Source organism: Balearica regulorum, chromosome 7, assembly GCF_011004875.1.
Source record: "Balearica regulorum gibbericeps isolate bBalReg1 chromosome 7, bBalReg1.pri, whole genome shotgun sequence".
NCBI classification, from domain to species: domain Eukaryota; kingdom Metazoa; phylum Chordata; class Aves; order Gruiformes; family Gruidae; genus Balearica; species Balearica regulorum.
Window position 1 is genome coordinate 888363 of NC_046190.1, and position 21437 is coordinate 909799.

The window sequence follows — 21437 nt, forward strand, 5'->3', positions numbered from 1 at the left end:
ACTCAAAGCCATCTGTTTTTCAGAAAATGCCACTTTATATGCTCAATTTTTAGATTTCCGCTCTTATGATTTATTTGAAGAGTTAAGACAGAAGCGAGATGTGTCAGAAGTCAGGAGAATAAACCAAAAGTGGTAGAGTTTTGCTCAGACCAAATTTCTTCCAGTTTACAGTGCTAAGCACTCTGCTCATTTAAATTAGTACCCATCAGGTCTAATGATTTTTCATGCCCTAACACTTAAATAACCTGCAAAATTACTTGAATCACCTTTAAGTACCTGGTAGAGTTTAACTTTGTCCAAAATAACTCTGCTTTTTGAACTAATTTAAATCCTTGAACAGATTTAAGGCGAAGCCAAGGGCACGGACAGGGCACCTGAGCTGCTGCGAGAGAAGCGCGGTGGCCGGGCCAGCCCGCGCGGCAGCAGAAGCTGGCTGAAGGCAGTGCTGTGCTGACACGCCGTGGCAAACTACAAACGAGCATTTCTCTCTGAGCAATGGCCAGCTCCTGCGTGTCCTGGACCCCGTCCGGAGCTAAGCCACTCGACTCCTCTGAGAAGCAAGGGCGCAGATGCCATTCTGTTCCGAGTGCTGTAATGAGCGGGAAGAAAAGCAGCAACACACGGTGTCAAACTGTTCCCAAGGCCAGGCTGCCCAGCAAACTCCCCTAAACCCAACACTCGTCCAACTTTTTCCCAGTCACCTGAGTGCCTGCATCTCAAACACAATTAGTGCAATCCCCTCATATATTGCACTTTGCATTTTCTTTTCAATGGAACTAGACTGCAGTTTGATGACGCAAGTCCTTTGAATCGTATTTAAAAAAACCTGTCTTCACTGAGTTTACAGTGCGTGTAGTTGTGTGGATGCGTTAGTACAAAGAAAGGGTAAAGCAACTGCAAGGAAAGAGAGTAGTAAAGCCATAGTTCAGCAAGACAGAAATAAACTTCACCTTCGTGCTTGCCAAGGCTTGCCATGCCTTTTCTTACAAGCAGTGAGAATGTATGGAGTCTATTTATAACATTCAGGACATAATCCAGTATTCTGCATGCAGATCTATTACCTCAGTACTATTCTTTAAACCCCTGGAATAGTAATTCCAATAACCTTTCTCCTACTGGAAGTATATGAATTCGTGTTATTCTGTTAAGTTTTTTTAAGTAGTTAATTGTCATGCTTTTCATTGTACTTTTATTAAGAGTTAATACAAGTTTTAACATGATGGGTAAATAAAATTTTTCATCCAGTTATAGCTTTCACACCTTCCTCTTTTTTTAAAAAAAAGTTAAAGTGAGTTTTGTCATTTTTTCTTAAGCTTTTTCCTCAGCTGTTAAATACTCAACAAATGGCACAGTAACGAGAGCATGCATGGGAACGTATCAGAGATTTCCTGGGTCACCAGTGAATACAACCTCCTACCCCCTCCTCTGCAGAGAGACGACGGCAGTGCCTTCCGCTGGTCGCAGAGCAGCAGTACAGATGTAAAGACTTGCACTAATTTCTGTACTCCCACTACTCAAAATGTTTTATTTTGCATTCCCGCCTTACAACTCTGTAACTGATACTCATTTGCTTACCCAAACTGTTTATCATTCACTCATGAGTTATGCATTCCTGCAGCTTCACATTTTAATCAAAGTATCATCCAGTTACAACTAGTAATTTGTCTTACCTTGTAGCCTCATGGTTGCTTAGTCTTTGAAAGGAGTTTCTTATCTATTCTTTAATACTACACTTGCTATCTTTCACTGGTACTGAGAATTTTTTTCCCCTTAATACCCATAAACCTACACCTCTGTAGTTTTCTAGGAAGATTGTCCCAGCTTTCTTTTATGTACCTGTGTCAGGGAAAAGATGCTAGATTCAAAAGCTATGGGTGAACAACAGGGAAGTAAGGCATTTATGGACCACTCCTGAGTGCCTTTAAGGTCTCTACCTAGGCCAAAAATTTCCTAGTTTCCTTGACAGAAAAGATAGATATTCTTTCCACAATTTTCAGAATGCAAAACATTTTTGTACTTATATTCATCCTCCTCCTCCTGCCCGTGTAGTTCCATTAATCTATCATGTGCACATGCCATAAAAAAAAAAAAAAATAATCAAAATTTGATACCATGGTAAAGATTACAGATTTAAATTCACCGTAAGTATGTGACTTGGCAGGACAGATTCTCTTCTCCATAGAAAACAGAGAAGACATCATTTGACATGACCACTTTTATGAAGCCTAAAGATCACCCGGATCTTTAACAAACAAAAAACCTCCATAGCTATTCAGTTGTAAATCTGGGGTTCCTCACTATGAGGAGTCATACTCTAAAGATCATGGGAGAGAAACTTAAAAAAAATTCACTAATACAGCATCTCTCACACACACCACCTTGTCTTAATAGTCTCCAGAGTTACTTATACATTAATATACACTACGATAGCACAATTTGCTTTCCAGTGACACAACGCCCTGTGTTTTTTTGGTTGTCTGACAGAACTGGAATTCAAAAGAATTACTGTTAAATACTACTGGCTGAGAACAACATTTTTATGGAATAGAATATTGTGGAATAAAGGGTGAAGATGAATTCTTGGTGCATGGGTTGTATGAAGACTTGAGATTAAAGTGGTCTACCTGAAACATTAAGACTGCTTTCTCCAATAGGAAACCAATATATAACACGTGCTCAGGTCAAAACTCTTCGCAAAATACTATTTCTGCCCACATTTAAAAAATATCAAAACATTTCCCAAAGTCAGTATTACGTCATCACAGGTATCATGCAGAACACCACATACAACATACACAAAGCAGGGAAGACCAAGGGAACTTTCAGAATCTTTGGTCCCTGCAAGTAACGGTGGCTCTTTGGAATATTCACAGTAGTCCTTCGGGAGCAGAGATGTGGTGAACTGTCAAAGGATCAAGGCCAAAGCACGCTACTCCATATCCCCATAAACCAGGGATAAATGCATAGTGTTTTAGGGAGGGCAAAAGAGCAGGCATCTCAAGTCCTGTTTACGGCGAACCACTGTTTTTCAAGGAAAAAAACCCAACCCAAACAGCTCAAAAGCCCACTTTCTGCCCCATTCCAGTAGTAAGTGACATCTCCAGGGATAACCAATTATTTATGATGAAAGGAAACGGTACATATGGCTTAATAATGGAGTCATTATTACCATATTTTCCAGTGCTTACAGGAAAAAGTCTTAAAGATAGCAACCAATTCTGTCATTTCTTCCATCTGATTTTAACCAGATGTCAAATAGCTGTACCTCTTTTGGATTTTTTTTTTTAAACTCTGAAATCATGCCAGAATTTGCTTTAAAAACAGTGAGAATAGGCCAGTTAAAATCGTGAACAACACATGAGAACATTTTTAAACCACTGATTGGTAAAGATGATTTAACGCTAAGTGTTTTTAAATCCAGACTTGTGGATTTGTGTCCAGACTTGAGAACAATTACAGGATTATAGTCCAATACTGGTTTTGTTCTCTACTTGTGTTCTGCATTCTGACAAACTTTTGAGGTCAACTTACTTAGCACTGCAACAAGCTTTAAAAGGAGAAGTAAAGAACTTGTTGAACTGATGATAATGAGGTATCTTTTAGTTTATCAGTGCTGTCAATAGCAATTACTATCTGAAGAATTTAAAAAAATAGTATTTTTCTTTGATTTTTAAATGGAAGTATAAAATTTCTTAACAACTACAAAATCCAATACAACAAGACAAGTATTCTGAAAGTTAATGACAACATTTTTTGAAGAACAGTTTTGCTTACATGAAATACCCTACAAATGTTCACCTTCGAGTTAATGAATGGGAGCTTCCAAGGAGCTCTTGTCTGCTACAATAGGGCACCAAGGCCAGCATTTATATGCAATACTAGGCTTTATGCTTGGCTGCTTCAAAAAAGATTTCAAATATAACACTTAAAATGGGTTAAGACTTAAGCTGATGAGGCTCCAAGAGGAAAGCAGTACCTGTTTAATTTAGCAGAGTAACCATACCCTTAAAGCCGCTTATATCGGAAAGAGGAAGATGTATCTAACCAGTGCCAAATTAAAACAGCACTTACAGAAGGGAACAGTTCCCCCCAGCCTCAAACCCCAGCGACTGCTTTGAAAAACCCAAAGAAATCCCAACGTCAGTAACGGGAAACCCATGATCTCCACAGCAGGTAGGTTCACGTTCTGACAAGGATCAGACAGCACAAGTCAGTTAGGAAGATTTATAGTGTCCACTCTATATAAATAATATATTCTGTTAATTACATCCAGAAGTGGTCAGGGATTATATACAGAACATCTGGCCCAAGGGAATTTGGGCATATCTGTACATTATTTAATAAACTGTTTTATATTTTGCTTGCCAAAAAAAACCCAAAACAGAATGGTTTTGAGCATGCAAAACAAATTAAACACTGAAATCAAAAAACTGATTAGGTCTCAGGCAGCATTATAAAAAAAAAAAAAAAAAGCCTGTATTTAGAAAGGTACTTGCTACCAGAAAAGGTAATCCAAGAATAACAAGTTTCACAGGCAATCAGTACGGTTTTTGTAGTCACATGGTTTACACTAACAATAAAATTACAACACAATTTTAAATTACTTTGTTTTTTAAATGAAGCTTATTGCCATCCTCAATATCAATTCTTTCATTCAATATTTGTTTTAACCTCCAATCCCCCTCCTTGAACTCAATCAAACTTTTCTGCTTTAGAAAACTATGTATTTCAATAACTGGTATATTTTCCTGATCTTTTTGAAATGGTCAGATTGATTATATAAACACTGCTCTTCTATTTATTTAAACAGAGCATTGTACAGATCTCAAAGATCGCTCGCTGAAGAACGTGAATACACAGAAAAGACAAAGGAGACAAAGCGATTTTCTATATTAATGACCTAGTTAGGTTTGTAACTGCCATCTCCATTCCCAGGATTTTTTCTAACTATAGTAATTTGTCATAGCCATGTTAATATTTTTATTAAAGCAATACATGTGAGAAACAACTATTGACTATAAAACATATTCTAGATTCAAGCTTCAAAAAGAAGTGAATTTTGGTTAAGCTGCTGATCAGGCTTTGTAATTTCAACCAGTGAATGAACCGTCTATAAGAACATTTAGCAAAAAAGTCTGCATTTAATACATTTTATGGCTACTTTGTGTTACCATTTTCAGATTTGCTCTAGAGAGCTAATTTTTCACAAAATGGAAAAGAGGAAAAAAAATTGCAGAACTAGCAAGTTTTCACAATCACAAAAATTTACACGAAATTCACAGTGGTTTTATATAATATTTGCAGCAAGGCTATTTCAAAGCAACAGTCACCCACCAAATAGGTTTAGATGTGCAGTTTGGTAAAAGAAGTTTTAAGCAATGGGAATGAGAAAATATTTCCATAACAGGGGCCAAAAATCCAGTAATGTAATTGCACTCTATTGTATACCGCTGAGTCAAATTCAGGCAATTATTAGCAAATAAAGTATATAATTTTTTTTTATTTAGTTCCATTTTCAAGGCAAAAACTACCAGGGAAAAGCCCACAAACCAAAATAAAGGAAAAAAAACCACCTGTAAGTGGCTCTTGTATCCCAGCAGGAAAATGGAAGTCTACCAATTCTGCAAAACTAGGTGCTGAATGATTACTTATATTAATTGCCCTACGAAAAAAATAAAGTTCTTCATATGTAGTGGCATCACGCACAATCTGCAGTCCTCACTCCAGGAAAAGTCACATTAATAAGGTACATCTGGGAAAATCCAGGGTACAAGTGTTGATCATTGCCATCACTATTTCCCATTACCACTTCTAGTTACTCAAAAGAGAGCTTGCCCCTCTCTGACCAAAGAGCTATGCCTCAGTAATGCGTCTCATCAGTAATGTAAGTTCCTCCTGGAACGGTCCTGTTATGCACTTAAATAATTAACTGGATTTAAGACATATGGGTGTTTCAAAATCCAGAAGCTTTCCAGCTCTACACAAATGCATGTTGCTCAGGTTGACTGGGAAGTAAGGTGCTCATAGAAGTATATTTTTTGCAACATGGACAACTGACTTTTAGTTACAGACATGATAGTTCCTAAGAAAAAAGGACTATTCAGGAAACTCCTAAAAGCTACTTAAATGCATTTCCATAAGAATTCTGGGAACTTCAAAACAATAGTAAAAGTTACAAAATATATTTAGAGAGAAAAAAAGAAAACAACAACTGAGCCTGAGTACTAGTTTCTCGAGCAGTTTTCAAGTCTATTCCTCCCATAGCTATTATTTTAAATGGAATGCCAAACAAGTGGCACGAAAATGAAAACACTGTCAGCATAATTTCCCTGTAGTAGACAGTAAGAAAAAATATTTACTGCATCCAGTAAAAAAAAAAATCCAAACCCCAAGACTACCACACACTGGCACTGTAAGTTATTTCACTTAATACAGTAAATACAGCTATTTCAGTTAATGCAGTTAAAAAAAAAAAAATAAACTGCACAGAACTATGTTTCACACACATACTTCATGCCTACTTTTCTAAAGGATATTGCCAGCCCGAACAGTTTGAACATAGAAAATGAAAAAAAAAAAAAAAAAAAGAATTTCTCAAAGTCGAGCAAAACTTCACATTGTTTCTACATACTACAGAGAAATGCTTCTTGCAATTAAACCATTTCTTATTCTCTACTCATTCGAAAACATGCTGTGCTTAGAAAGTTTCAGGGAAATGTAAAGGTGTGTCCATTTTCCCTGCTCAAATATCCCTATTTCTAACTTCCAAATGTTAACTACCAGGGAAAACAAATCTCTTTGCAGCTGCAGGAAGCCTTTAAGCCCTACTTTTTAAATTCAGCACAAATGACAGACCTGCACGCTCTGTCTGTTGCTCTCTTTGCGTCAGAGTGAAACTTGACAAGCCTGACAGACTCCATTTGTGTTCTTTTTTTTTCTTCCTCTGTGTTTTATCAGTCATTACCTTTTCTCCCTAGTGATTAGAATTAAAGAACACGAGGAAGCCACCGTGTCTTCTCTATGATGCTCTCCCAAAAAAAAAAAAAAAAAAGCCCATCGCACTGGAAGCACAGGCGCTCGCTTAGTCATTGCAACAACCCCCATCCTCCGAGCCTCGGGCACGGACCGGGGCGATGCTGCGGCCCGGCCATTCCCAGCCTCGGCTGCTTCAGCGCCGGCCTGGCACAGATAGATGGTGAGAGCAGAAAAAAGGGCGGCGGTGCCCGCGGCTCGGCGGGGCGGGAGCCCCCAGCCCGGGGTCGGGAGCCCGGGGCACAGCGGAGCTGCGCGGCCCGGCCCGGCCCTCCCCTTACCTTCCGCCACGTCCTCGTCGATAGCCCCCTTCACCTGGGAGAAGCACCACTGGAAGTCGTTGCTGCCGCCGCCACCTCCTGCCACCCCTGACAAGGGAAGAGAGAGCGGTGAGGGGAGGGGCGCCCGCCCGGCCCGGCGCCCCGCGGAGCGCACACCGAGCCCTCGGCCCCCGCTGCCCCCGAGCCCGGCCCCGGCCCAGCCCCTTCCCCAGCGGGGCCCGCTCCGCCGCCGCACCAGGCCAGGCCAGGCCAGTCCGCCTCGGCCCCGCGCCGCGGCTCGGCCCGGCGCGCCGCGGGGCAGCCCCGCTGCCCACAGTGCCCCCCCCCGCCGGCGGGGCGCTGCCTCCCGCCACCCGGATCCGCGCGGTGCGGCCCGGCCTGTCGCGCCGGCTCCCGCGGCGCCCTCCGCCCGGCCGGTCGGCCGGCCAGCGGGCGAGGAGGAGCCGCAGCGCAGCCGGCCCGGACCCGCGCGAGCTCACCTGCCATGTCGCACGGTGCCGGTGGGGCGGGGGCGGGGGGGCCGCGGGGGGAGGCGCCGGCCGGGAACGGGTCGCTGCCGCCGCCGCCGCACGGAGCTGCCGCCGCGGGAGGTTTCGGGGTTTCAAAATGGCGCCCATTGCCGGTCGGCCTGATCCGGTGACGTCATCGCCCCGGCTCCCCTCAGGGAGGGGGCGAGCGCGGGCGGCGCGGCCGGGCCGGGGCGGTGGCGGTGGCAGTGGCAGCGGCAGCAGTAGTAGCGGCAGTAGTAGCGGCAGTGGCCCGGTCCGTGGCGGCCCCGGGTCGGGGAAGGCCCGCCCGTGCGGGCAGGCTCAGCGCTCGCAGGGGAGGCGGCGGTGGAGGAGGAGGAGAAGGAGGAGGAGGAGGAGGTCCGTGCCGCGGAGGCGCTTCCCGGGCGGCAGGCAGGGAGCGGGGGGCTCCGCGCTCGCCGTCACGTTAAGGGGCGCGGCGGGCCGGGACTGCCGTAGCCCCTCGGTCCCGGCTGGGGACCGCTGTGGAAATGACCTTGTTGATCCGCCTTCTGATTTACTTTCACTCCCCCCGGGTGTTTAATCGTGTTGCTTCCTGAAAAGATGAACGTGCTTCGTGTCTGTCGGCTCTCAGTGAGCGCCGGAGCCAGCGCCGGCTCAGGGGGCACCACCACGGGCGGGGGAGCGGGCCGGGCCGGGCCGGGCCTCCCCAGGGCCTGGGGGGGGGGGGTCAGGGCCGGGCCGCACCGCCCTGCTCGGGCAGCCGGGCCCGGGCCCTCTGCGGCGGCTGCAGGCCGGGTGGGGTAGAGCTGCGGTGGAGCCGGTGAATCCAGCGAGGGGGCGGCAAGCGAGAGCGGTGCCGTGCGGGTGGTGCCGTGCGGGTGGTGCCGTGCGGCGCTGCAGCCCCCGCGCTCGGTGCGGCCCGTCCCCGCCGGGCTCTGCCCGGGCGCTGCCGAGCTGCGCGCTGCGGTCCTGTGGCGGTGAGTGTCACTGGTGCTCTGTGGAGTTCTGGGCTCGGATGCTGATCGCTTTTTTTCTAAATCAGCACAGATAGTGAAAGCTGTGAAGATGCAATTTTTGCCCCTAAATCCCAAAGAGCAGAAAGAAATCAGAATTAATTTCGAGTTGTTCCAAAACTCCTGCGTTGGTATATTTTTGACCTGTGAGTCCCTCAGAAGATGGGATACCATAACCTTTAAAGCCCTAAGGGGAAGTGCTAAGTGCGGGTCTGCGTTGTCCTGCCTGAAATGGCCGGTATGCTTCCTAAATCACCTTGGTGTAGGAGATGCAAAAAGTGGTTGATGAACAGAGACTTGGTTAGCTGTGACCTTGAACGCAAATGAGAAAAGGATATCCTCTTCCTTATGGAGTGAGAGTCTTGTAAGTGATAAATAACACTAAATAAAGTGCTCTGCAGCGAGTCTTCCTTTCTTACAGAGCTGATGTTCACCTGTAGATGCCCCGGGATCTTTCTGCAACGGACTTAAGTCTGACGCTTGCCTGAGTTCAGTAAGGTAGTCTGTCTCCATTTATTAATTGATTACTTGATTTGTATCGTTTATTCCATATGCAGTGCATTATGCATTTAAAAATTTAAATGAAATGATTTTCAGCTCGCTCTTCTGAGTGTGTCTCCTTTGCAAGCATAGGGAAGTAGTTTTTTAAGGGAGGCAGGTATTGGTTGTATTTTATTATCTAGTCTCGGCTCTGCAGAGAGAACTTGTGGGGCAAGTTCTGCGCTTAGTGAAACTCCTACTCGTCTGTTGAAAGTTGTCTGTTTTATTCTTTGATTGACTTGCTTGCACAGCCCAGAGTGATTAGCCAGCTATATCCATATATAAAATTAATGTTATATGTGTGTCATAATTGTATAGATGCCTGACACTTCTGTATCAAGATATGAAGAGTATTTCACTAATGGAAATCCAAACGGTATTAATTTTATTTTGGAAGGAAGGCAGTCTTGAGGTTTTTATTTCTGAAGGGTTTTTTTATTGCTTTATATTAACAGCATAAACATATTTAAATAAAAATTTAAATTTATGCGTGCTGTGAGCAGATTAGGTATAGGTCAGCTACAGACTAGGCCTTGTGCCTTGAAATCTTTTCTTGGCTTGAAGTTAACATGTGCTTCGTTCCGTTACTGAACCGAGCGGGGAGGTTTTATGTCACACTGTTGGCCTGAGTCTCCTTGTCTTGATGACAGCTCCTAGCCATGAATCAGGTCTATGCCCTGAGCTTATAGGAATTCTTTAACAAGAAACATCAATTTACAAGTTAAGTAAAGAAATCAGTGGAAACTCAGCATACTTACCAGCTTTTTTGCATGTGTCATGTCACTGTTACGGTGAGTGATATGTGTAATGGTAAAATTTAAAAAAATAAATCAGACTGTTGGATATCATGTCTATGTTTTGGGTGTCTTCAGCCATCTAGGAAGTGACTGCAGGGAAGGTGGAGGAGAGCCTCTGCTCGGTGGTTACAAGTTGGAGCGAGGGACATCCAGGTTAGATATGAGGAGAGGGCTCTTCACAGAAGGTGGCTAACGCCAGAACCAGTGGCCCAGAGCTGGGGGAAACCCCGTCTGTGGCTTGACCGGCCAAGGCTGTGAGCAGCCTGATCAAGGTTTTAGAAGTGACCCTGCTTTAAGCAGGAGTTTGGGCCAGATCACCTCCTGAGATCCCTCCCAACCTGAATTGCTGGAGTCTGATACATGTTCAGTCTTCATTTGTACCTTAGTGGTTTTGTACGTGTGTGGTGGGGGTTCACTCTTTCATATACCGGTGTGCTTTTGGAGTGAACTGGATGCCTTTATATGCCATAAACTCATGTAAATTAATCACAGAACCCCAGCCTGGTGTGGGTGGGCAGGGACCTCCCAGCCCACCCAGTGCCACCCCTGCCATGAGCAGGGACACCCTCCACTAGCCCAGGTTGCCCAAAGCCCCATCCAACCTGGCCTTGAACACTGCCAGGGAGCCAGGGGCAGCCACAGCTTCTCTGGGCACCCTGTGCCAGGGCCTCAGCACCCTCACAGGGAAGGATTTCTGCCTCCCATCCCATCTCCATCTCCCCTCCTGCAGCTTCAGGCCATTCCCCTTGGCCTGTCACTCCCTGCCCTTGGCACCAGCCCCTCTCCAGCTTTCCTGTAGGCCCCCCAATGAGTATGTATAATCTGAGAGAAAATTCAAATGTTGACATAGGTAAATTGTTTTGATGATATTCTGTTAATTGGAAAACTGAAATTAAAATAGCTATTAGTTTTGAAATGGGTGCATGCATTTGTTCATTTTCCAATGTATGTGCTTTTATGAGCAGGATCTCTTTTGAAGTGGTGTTACATTCTTGTGAAGTGCTTTTTTAAAGAAAGATTAAAATAGTACAGAATGCACCTGTTCTTATTGATTATATTCAAGGAATAGGTTAATTAAAATGAACTAGTAAGTTTTTACAAGCTTTCTAAAGTTTGGAGTGCAAACTCAGAAGGATGTGTCGATAGAAGAGGATTCAGCCCCCCATAATCTGTTGGGTGTTTTGCAGTTTATAAACCTGTTTACAGTTGTCCGACACTTGTGTGGGACTTTCTTAAAATATGACTCCACTCACTTGCTTCTGCCTGGAAGTTTGTGTTGGTCACTTATATTGGATTGCCGGGAAAGTGTTCCCGTGCTGGGCTATCCATGCTCTGGGGAGAGGGGGCAGAGGTGGTTGCACAGGCAGTGGGATGGGGGTGGGTATAATACTTTTGTGTCATTCTCAGAATTAAGGCACGGAGTGTTTGCAGTGGTTGTTTCCAGTTTAATGGTTTAGCGTCATGTATTCAGGAGCTGCACTTGGAAGAAAGTGACGCTTCGCTCTTGCCACACTTAGCAAGAAAAGCTACTGACAGCGATGTTTCCAAATGTTCTCTCAAAATAGTATCTTGCCCAGTTCGTGCCCCCTGACATATGCTGCGTGAAATGTTGTTGCCAACTCATCGGGAGTTGTTTCTCTTCCTATTTGCCATTATCTGTTTATGATTAAATAAAGCTCTGAACTCTGCCGGTGGTTTGGTTGCGGCCTTTCACTACTATTGCGTTGAAAACAAAGCGTGCTGGAAGTGTATTTATGTTTTCAAAAAAACGTAGTGCATTTATCACAGAGTGAAATACAGCTGGTTGGCATACAGAATCAGATTTCACTAATAGATACATAGCACATGCTAATTGGCATTAAAACATCTGATTATTCTTAGGTGAGAAGAGCAACATTTTTTTCCTACAGAATTTTTGTCAGTCTTCCAAACTTCAGAGAAAATCTGTGGTTTAGAAGTTGGTATAGTAAGGTATTAGCCCTGTATTTAGTCTTATTACCTGTATTTTTTTTACACTCTGTTTATCAATATGTTATCTAAAGATATTCTGGACTTCAGTCCTCAACCTTAGACTGGGCTTTGTTTGCCTCTAGCAGTTTGCTGCCCTTGTCTTTGCCCCGCGCCCCCTCTCAGCTGGATGCCTGCTCTCAGACCTGTCCCTGAGCCGTGCGCTACAGCGCCCGCTCGCCCTGGAATGTTGTCATTTAGACTTTGTCCACCAAAGCGTCCTTGCATCCAGGCTCCTCAGTAAAGCAAGTCCCTTGCTTTGTGTCCAGCCTAATGTCCTAAAACTTGCGGTTCAGCCTTTCTCTCGTCTTCCTGCTCCCCCGAAACGCCAGTCCTCCAGGCAGTACCGTCACCTTCCTTGCTGCCGCCGGACGGTCCCGTGCAGGGCTCCCTGTGACGTCTTGCAGCCGCCCCTGCCAGCCTGGCCCCCGCTGATCCGTGGCGAGGGGAGCTCTTCCAGGAAGAAGCAGCACAACCTTTTTTCCTAGCGCTAGTTTGGCTGCTGCGGCACGTTTCACGTGTGTGTTGGGGATAGCTTCCCTATGAGGGAACGGAAGGGATGATGGCATCAGCTTTGCACTCTGTTTACAGCTACAAAGCAAAGTGAGCCCTAGTTAGTCACAACTTCTTTCCTGCTTACCTTCCAGTAGTACAGTCAGGCGTTTCACATGGTTGCTTAGAGAGAAAAGAATGTGAGGAGAAGGAAAGAAGTGCAGAGACCTTTGCTGCAGCTGACAGTCGTGATGAATGTACCTTGGGAATGTCAGCGTTAGCTGAAAGCAGTGGTTTTTTTCCCCCCCAAAATAGACACAAAAGAAACTCTTCAATAGCTGAATCACCTCCTCACTGAAGAAAATGTCTGTTCTATTCTGCTTTTCATGCTGTGATCCAGTAATTGCTCTCTGGCATTATAAGGAAAGATCTTGAGCTAAACAAAAACCTCAGGCAGCTTCTCAGCACTCTGTGAACACTTCTATATAAACCACTTTTTTAGTAATGTCAAAAGTGTTACTGCTGGGAGAGGATCTTGGGAACGATTGCTTCGCATGCCTGGTTGAGGAGCAACAAGAGTTTTCTACTAAATTACATTGGTGTGGATTTGAAAATGGTTTTGCATTTTACTCGGGACCAAGCCAGGGATTACATCTCGTTTTGTGCGGTAACTCACTGTTCCATAAAACCATAGGTGGTCCTAGCTAAGATTAAGTTCAGAGATTGCCTCCTAGTTTGGCCTTTATGGGAAAATGAGGAGTGACTTCACCTTTGCCTTTCCTGCCCTTTTCTCCTCTCAGGTCCCCTTTAGCACGTTGCAGTCAGCTTTAGCAGGCAAGCAGTAATTTTGACCAATCCTACCAATTTTGACCAAGCCTTTGTATTTTGGCTTGTAATTTCATTCCACGTGTGGACTCACGGTTGGTAGTTGGCTTCTTTATTTAATTTTATTCTGTTTGCTGTAGCACTACAGCACCCCCAGCATGCCCTAGTCTCTCTTTCTGGCACGTTTCTCCTCCTGCATTGAAGCCCACTGGTTGTCTTCATTCCGCAGTCTCTGAGGATGCCCGGGCAGGTGAAACCCTTGTCTGAAGGCTGACTGACCCAGTTTCTCAGGTACCACTGTCAGCAAGTGTCACAACTCCGGCTGTTGCCTCCGTTGCTCCGGTCCAGGCTACTGGGGCCCTTCAGAGAATGCTGTCATAGAAGCCATATTTTCAGCTTCTTTCTTCAAATATGAAGCCTCCTCTAGATCCCCTTCCCTGTCTCCTGCCACAGTGCCACTTTACCGAAGCAATGGGGTTGATGGTAATGGGTAATAGTTGCTTTCAATTCTCCTCGAAGGAGGGTTACTTCCTCGGTGGTGGGTCATCGGACATTTAGCAAAATATTCTTACAGCAATTCCATCTGGTTTTGCATGTGTTTGCACTCCTTCTTCTGAGTGATTTGGCTCGTACAAGTAATGTTAAGGCATAGAGAACATGAAGTACAGCTTTGGACATGGTCTGTTTGAATGTAACGAGGTTGTAATTGCTTCGATCAGAGCCACCCTTCATTTTTAGTTCTAAGATGAGTTTGGAGAGCGTGTTCTGTGCAGATGTAAATCTGTTTCTGCATTTCAGTTTTCTTCCCTCAAAGCAGAAAAGTGCCAGCAAACCCTAGGTGGAGTTTCCTATGTGTGCGTTCCCCGCCGTCAGGTGAAGTCCTCAGAAGACCTCTCGTCCCATACAGTTCTCCTTGTTATGCAGCACTCTGGAGGGTTGTGTGGTTTATTTGCATGAAAGCTAGGAATTCCGCCTTGTTTCAAATTAGATTCATCTCAGTTAACTTTAAGGTTATTATTTCCTTTGACATAAGTGGTGCTTTGCTTTGTCCTGCCCAGAGCCAGTCCCTGCCATTTTGCTGCAGGGCTTGTTCAGCGTGGTTGCAGACGCCCGGCATTGCAGAGGTGCTATCCGTTTCTTCCTCAGCTGCAATAGCTATCAAAAAGTACTGGGTGTGTCATGGTAGTCTCTCAGTTTACAAGGGAGCCAAATGTTTGCAATTTTATTGATGTCATGAAAACCAAATAAATCTCTGTTTTGTCACTTGCTGTGTTTTCTGCCAGTGGTTTAGAAGCAAGCTTCCTGAAGACGCGTGGTCTCTCATCTAAGTAGACTTGGTTTGGGGATAGTCGGTGTCACTTCTCTGTGATGTGCTGGACATGCAGAGATGGCCCTTTCTGCTATTGTAAGACCTGTGCGGCTGATGAACTGTGAACATCTTGCTAAAATATTAATTTTCAAGTTACCTTTGAAGGGAACTTATATTATTTGGCTTGAATGGAATTGCTCATCTCTCTGATTCTCTTGGATTAAAGTAGAAATTATCTTGATTTCACAAGTCAGAGAAGACAGATGTCAGACACAGAAGTCAATTAGTCATATCTGTGATAGCAGGATTTCTGTTCTGTGACACTTTGTGAAATGGCAAAGTCTCATTCCCACCCAGCCGCAGCTGCTCCACTCTGGGCAACTTCAATTAAAACTTCAGAATAATTCCAAACATTTCTGGGTTTGTCCGGCCTCACCCAGATTTTAATTGCAACTTGTGCTTTTTCCACTGGAGAAGAAAAGTTATAAACCTGTCACAACCAAGTTATGAGTCAGTTCTTCAGCTAGGTGTGGCTGCAGATACTCCACTCCTCTGGCTTCTTAAACTCAGTCGTTACCCACGGTTTAACAGTATGGCAAAGTAAGGACGATATAGGACTTACTCAACTCTAAAGTATTTCTTCCTGCATAAAACTGCTGTGGGTGCTTGAGGGGGGATGAAAACAAAAAGAACCAATTCTCTTTGAAAATAAAATGTTTGAGTTCTACTGTAAACGTGCAGGTTAGGAAAACACCTATTTAGTTGAACAGTGGAACAGGCTGCAAAGAGAAGCCTGTACAAGACCTGTGTGTGGTGATACACAGAAATGTAGGAAATGGCTTTTTTTTCTTGATTTTTTTTTCTATTATGAGATAACAAAGGCTTGAATGGAGACTATTGTCTTTTCCCCTCTTACCATGCTGATTGCAGTGTATGATTTCAGGAGGCTGGAAAGACCAAAGGACTGAATTCATGACTTAAAAATAAACAAGATTAACAAGCCCTTCTACATTCATTGCTGGCTGCTGGAGGAAATGCATGTTCTAGCAGCAGCGCTATGGTAAACCCTTGGGGCGCTCTGCTCACCAGACTTTGGTTCGGGAAGGTGTTAGGTGAAACTCTTAAACAATGTGGGGTTTAAGAGAGATGGGACTAGAGGAGATGGTGAAACCTTTTCGCAGCCAGACAGGTCCGCTGCCTACTCTCTGTCCAACAGGGCAATGTTAAGTTTGGTTGGCTTCTGGACCTGTCATCCTTTTAAATTGATTGGCTTTTCTGTAAGAATTAAAAGTCTATCGAAAGTAACGTAAGAGCGTTTTAAGCTACAGTGGAATAGTGGAGAAGATTCAGTGTTGGAGGAAGTAGCGCTAATGTATGCTAGAGCTAAGTCTGGTTGGAAGACTTGAGTACTTGAGATGTCGGTAGATACTGGTAACAGAATACATGTTTTACTACAGGCTTGACATGGTGAGATTTTAAAGGATTGTAAAATTCTTCTGTCTCAGATCTGTTTGTCCTGTGCACCTTTTAGCATTAAGAGTGTGTGAAGAGGAGTAAATCCAAACGAGTGAAAGCTGCCACGTGTGTTTTGGATAGTTTTATTGCACCACTGTGCCACTTCAGGAATGGCAGTGGAGGCGAGGATGTTCCTGCTGGAAAGGCAGGCTGTGTGCAACAAGGCACAGCTCGGAGTCCTGCCGGGAGCGGTGCACTAAGAGTGCTTTTGTGCTCTGGGCTGCGGAGGACAGTGGGAAGCCCAGTGCCCCAAGGGCTGCTGTCCCGGCACCAGCTGCCTCAGCGCCAGCCGAAGCTCTCGGTGCTCTCCACTGGTGCCAGGGAGGCTCGGCTCACCTCTGTGGACGCTCAGAAGTCCCTGTTCTTCAAAACAGACCTGACAGCGATGCACCAGTTTGCTCCAAACTTCACACACACATTACAGGTCTTCAGAATGTTAAACCTAAGTTTCTATCAAGAGAAAAGGAATGTTATTTCTTGTGGTAGTTAGGGTTCGACCTGTAAAGCGTAACAGGAATAGACTTGCAAGCTGTGAAACGGGTGCTGGGCTCTAACTGCTGTGAGACAGCCACGAACGTGTTCCCGGGCTGTCGTAGCGATGTCACCGTACTGCAGGCACGGGACGGCCAGGCATCAGGGAAGGATCAGCAGTCGGAAAAGAGCCTAGCTGAGAGACCAGCAGCTCATCGCGAGTTCTTAGCTGCACAACAGCAGCCCTTAAATGTTTCTCTGCCAGAACACATAGTGTCACAGATAAGCTAAGCAAAACTGGAGAGCTGTCACCATCGTAGATATTGTTATGTGTTGGTTACTGGTATTATTGGCTAGATGTTTCTGCTCAAACTGGGCAGCTGAAGAAAGGGCCGTTAGCGTCTGTCCTCCAGCACTGAGTGACGCTGTGGCTGTGTCCTTGGCAGAACTGCTGCTTAGGGCTTGCACTGGGAAGGGAGCCAGGGCGAGCAACAGTCTGGAGAAAAGGAACATAGGTATTTGCTAAATAGTTGTTTCAGTTATTTGAATTATCCTGTATTCTTACCACAAGCTCATAAAGTGTTTAAAGCCACTTCCCAGTTGAGGATTACTGACTGAAACGGAATATCCTAGTTGTATGAGATTACAAGTTTTATTAGTAGTGCAAGTTGTCTCTACATTGAAACTGTTTTTTTAAAGTCAGAATTCCAAACTGAAGCCTTTTGCATCGATTGATTCATTTGCATTTCAATGTTGTAAAACCTGCCAACAAAGGCATACCCATTAGAAAACCCCACGTGCTAAGGTTCTTGTTTTGTTGTCTTACACGCAGTGGTGGGTTACCTGGGAAGATGCCTCCAGGGAGATTTGCTGTGATAGGAGCTGCTAGGTACAGTTCAGCTGTCTTAGCTGGTTTGCTGTCACCAATTGTAGCAGTACATCCAGCTTGTTCCAGTGTTCTGTACACGTATGGTTAATGCTTTTAAACTTTACTGCTTTTTGTATAGCGTTTCCAAGGTTTAACCTTTCTTCTCTAGCGACACGCCAATATTTTTGTCAAAACTCTCCTTAAGTCTGGACTATTGGATCCCTCCGGCCGTGCATTGTTCCGGACAACGCAGAATCCTGCTGCTGATGCTGATGCTGGGTGTGCCACTGATAAACGTGCACAAGCCCATTCACAGGCTCTCCTGCTTTCAGCACATCAAAACCAGCTGTCATACTTCTCATTTTACAAATCTTCTGTATTAAAACCTTTTGTTATCTTAGCCATGCAATAAATATTAATTCTTGAAGCATCCCAAGAAACCCCAAAATCCCTCCTGAGGGCTCCAGCCCAGTGAACATCCAGTGAGGCCTTCAGCCTCCCCTGGCTGGGAGGAGCAGGTACAAACAGCCAGGGGAATTATCTCAATTGAAGGGTCATGGAAAAACATGTTTCCATTGAGAGCTTGAAAGCACCGCCCCAAGCAACATTGCCAAGCGATGTCTGTCAATCCATTTTAGTTTGGAGTTGGTCTTTGCTTTGTCCCCATCCTATATGAACCTCCCAATTACTTGTCTTGCACAAGTACTGGGTCCCCAGCCCAAATTCTGCATCAGGGTTCAGGCACTCTGGCAGAAACTGAAAGAGAAGGTGGGTTTCCTTTAATCAAAGCAAAGTTGATCTCTCCAGTGATTCTAAAGATGTGGGAGGCAGTAGGGAAAGTTGGGCTTGCTGATAAGCTACTGGACTCTTTATGGCAGTATAAAAAACTCCTTTTTTATAGGAGGTTGAGCTGCTTAACATTCAGAGAAGGGAAACTTATTTTGAAGTACGAAGCCGCATAATGCATTTCAGAGTAAGTGCTGACCTAGGGAAGAAGGTGCTTGTGTGGAGGGCTTGCAGAAAGTAACGGCAATGAGATTGGTTTCTCAAGTGCTGTTCCTCCTGCCTGTGAAATTCAAAGCAAATTACTTTTCCTGCCCAAGAGGCAAACTGATGGGGTTGGAAAAGCTGCCATCTCCCACCTTGGCTGTTGAAAGCTTGTTGCTTCTGAGGAACAGGATGCGTTTGGTGTCTCCTTCCGAAGCTACCTGCCTGGAAATGGCTTAGCAGCTTCTGTGGGGGTAGGTGATTGTATCTCCTGTCCTTATGTTCCTCTCCAGCCCGTGGCCTTTTTGTTAAGTGTCAGCAGAAGTGTGCTGAGATGTGGAGATGGCAGAGCCGGGGAACCTGTCAGTTCATCAGCAGTTTGAAGTAGCCCAAGAGATTGCTGGAGGATAACATGTATGGATAGGACAGCGGAGAAAATCTGGGCACACCGGGGTGTTGAGAATTCGGCAAATACCCAAGAGGACGGAGTGAGATCTAAGAGGGACAGGCTGTCAGACGGGGAGGAGGTTACTGTGGGGTTGTAGATTTGCTGAGTGTTGTGTTGAGAGCTGGGGTGATCTGGAGTTGCCACTGGTCTGCTCAGCACCGTGACCTTGCCCGTGTGCCTTGTGCCTTCTGCTGCCAGCGCTTTGCTGTCATCCTGGCTCTTTCACTGACTGGGCTATGGAGATTTACGTTTATCCTGCTCTTGAGAATTTAGGCTATGGTCACTATGTTCAAGCTGCCCTGTAAACTGACAGTAATGTGGATAGATGCCACATCACGACACTTCTGTGCAATCAGACAGAAAATGAAGCCGGCTGCTTGGAATTAGGATGTAATGCTAATAAATTCCTCCTCATTCGGGTAGTTCGTATCAATTTCATACTGTTTAGGCTAAATAAATTATGGACAGTGTGTTCTCGAATCTTATCTTTCACTACAGTGGCAAGATCATTGTTGGCGGGAATAACTGTGTCATTCACAGGTTGTATGTTTACACTGATAAGGGAAATTTGGCTAACCCCTGTGGTTTGGAAAGTTAGCACAAGATATCATCTACAGCTCTAACCATGGAGTTTTAAACATTGATTGAAGTTAGAAGGTTTGTATTTTGATTTCTTTTGAACTGGTTAGTAGTCTGCAGCTAAAAACTCATACAAATACGCTGTTTACCATCCAGCAAATTTTAAACTCATTCAGTATTTAAAAAAACTTTTTTTTTAAATTTTCTTTGAAGTGCTGTACTTTATTTTTAATATACGTGTTACTGCCTTTGACCATTTGGCTGTGATCTCTTGGATTCCCTTAGCAGTGTTAGGACATTTGGTGACACCAAGCTTCCTGCGCCTTAGCAGGAACAGGCCCCCGTTGTCTCTGGAACCAAATGTTGGGGTAATTCTAAACACTAAATAAAGTTCCTGGGAGAAGTTTAGCCCTTAGGCTATCGAATATCAAATATACATAGTTTTCCTGAAGTAGCACCTTTTAATGTTTGCAAAGGTTTATTTTCCTGTGTAGCATAATTGATATTGTTGGTGCTAAAGTGTTGCATGCTATTAGCTCCTTTTGTACAAGAAGAAAATGGTTTGCAATGCTTGCTATTCTGCTTATCCGCTTTCTGGTTGTAAGCACCCAATACCCATGATCTCTTGGTTTTGTTTTCTGTGTGCAGTGGTGCTCTCTGCTGTCCCAGAGTTACCACTGCAACAGAGAAATTTTGCCTGCTGGAGGTGATCCTTTGCTACTCGTCCCTCAGGCTCAAGCTGCTGGATAGCCTACCAAGGATTTCATGCCCCTCCTCTGAGTACTGGCCATTAGTAAGTTTAACTTAATTCAAACGAACGGAACTCAGACTAGTTCCTGGCTTGTACCACGTCTCTCCCCAGGTGGTGGGATGGGGTTTCCTCTGCCCTAGAGCTGGGTGCAAGGCCAGGCTGGGCTCTGAGGGACCCGTGGCTGCGGCAACCACCCAGCACCCGGGTGGGAGTCGAGGGGCTGGGGGACTATCCCAGACAGCTTGGGTTATGACCAAGATCTGGATGATGCCAGCTTTAATTTCCTTATAATTATAAATAGAAAGTTAGGAGTAAGCAAGCATATTACTTAGACTTTGAGGTAGTTTATGGATGATAGGGAAGAATAACCCCAAGCACCAGTACAGGTTGGGGGTGACCTGCTGGGAAGCAGCGCTGTGGAGACAGACCTGGGAGTCCTGGTGACAACAAGCTCTCCATGACCAGCAGTGTGCCCTCGTGGCCAAGAAGGCCAATGGTGTCCTGGGGTACATTAAGAAGAGCGTGGCCAGCAGCTTGAGGAAGGTTCTCCTCCCCCTCTACTCTGCCCTGTTGACACCACATCTGGAGTTCTGTGTCCCGTTCTGGGCTCCCCAGTTCCAGACAGATGGGGAACTACTGGAGAGGGTCCAGTGGAGGGCTACGGGGATGATGAGGGGCCTGGAGCATCTTTGGTATGAGGAAAGGCTGAGAGAGCTGGGGCTGGTTAGTCTGGAGAAGACTGAGAGGGGATCTGATCAACGCTTATCAATATCTAAAGGGTGGATGTCTAGAGGAAGGGGCCAGACTCTTCTCAGTGGTGCCCAGCGACAGGACAAGGGGCGACGGGCACAAACCGGAATACGGGAAGTTCCACCTGAACATGAGGAAAAACTTCTTCCCTCTGAGGGTGACCGAGCACTGGGACAGGCTGCCCAGAGAGGTTGTGGAGTCTCCTTCTCTGGAGAGATTCCAAACCCGCCTGGACGCCATCCTGTGCAACCTGCTCTGGGTGATCCTGCTTTGGCAGGGGGTTGGACGAGATGATCTCCAGA

General features: G+C 45.2%; 1 protein-coding gene and 1 long non-coding RNA gene across 6 annotated transcripts in view; one reads left to right on the plus strand and one right to left on the minus strand.

The window, feature by feature from the left end:
- The window catches only part of PPP2R2D (protein phosphatase 2 regulatory subunit Bdelta), a 30245-nt gene extending 22186 nt beyond the window's left edge, over positions 1–8059 (minus strand). The window contains exons 1-2 of one of the 2 annotated variants that reach the window (XM_075757583.1): positions 7793–8059; positions 7314–7400 (exon numbers count right to left, since the gene is read on the minus strand). Coding sequence is in view for 1 of the 2 variants with exons in the window: in XM_075757582.1 (XP_075613697.1) it covers positions 7314–7400; positions 7793–7799 (94 nt within the window). In the remaining variant the exon portion in view is untranslated. The remainder of the gene's footprint in view (positions 1–7313; positions 7401–7792) is intronic. The other variant, XM_075757582.1, reaches the window with a different exon arrangement.
- Positions 7091–21437, plus strand: part of LOC142602532 (uncharacterized) — a 120323-nt gene continuing 105976 nt past the window's right edge. Inside the window, exons 1-2 of one of the 4 annotated variants that reach the window (XR_012836266.1) lie at positions 7091–7195; positions 9218–9294. This is a non-coding gene — a long non-coding RNA (uncharacterized LOC142602532). The remainder of the gene's footprint in view (positions 7196–9217; positions 9295–21437) is intronic. The other 3 variants (XR_012836267.1, XR_012836269.1, XR_012836268.1) reach the window with 3 other exon arrangements.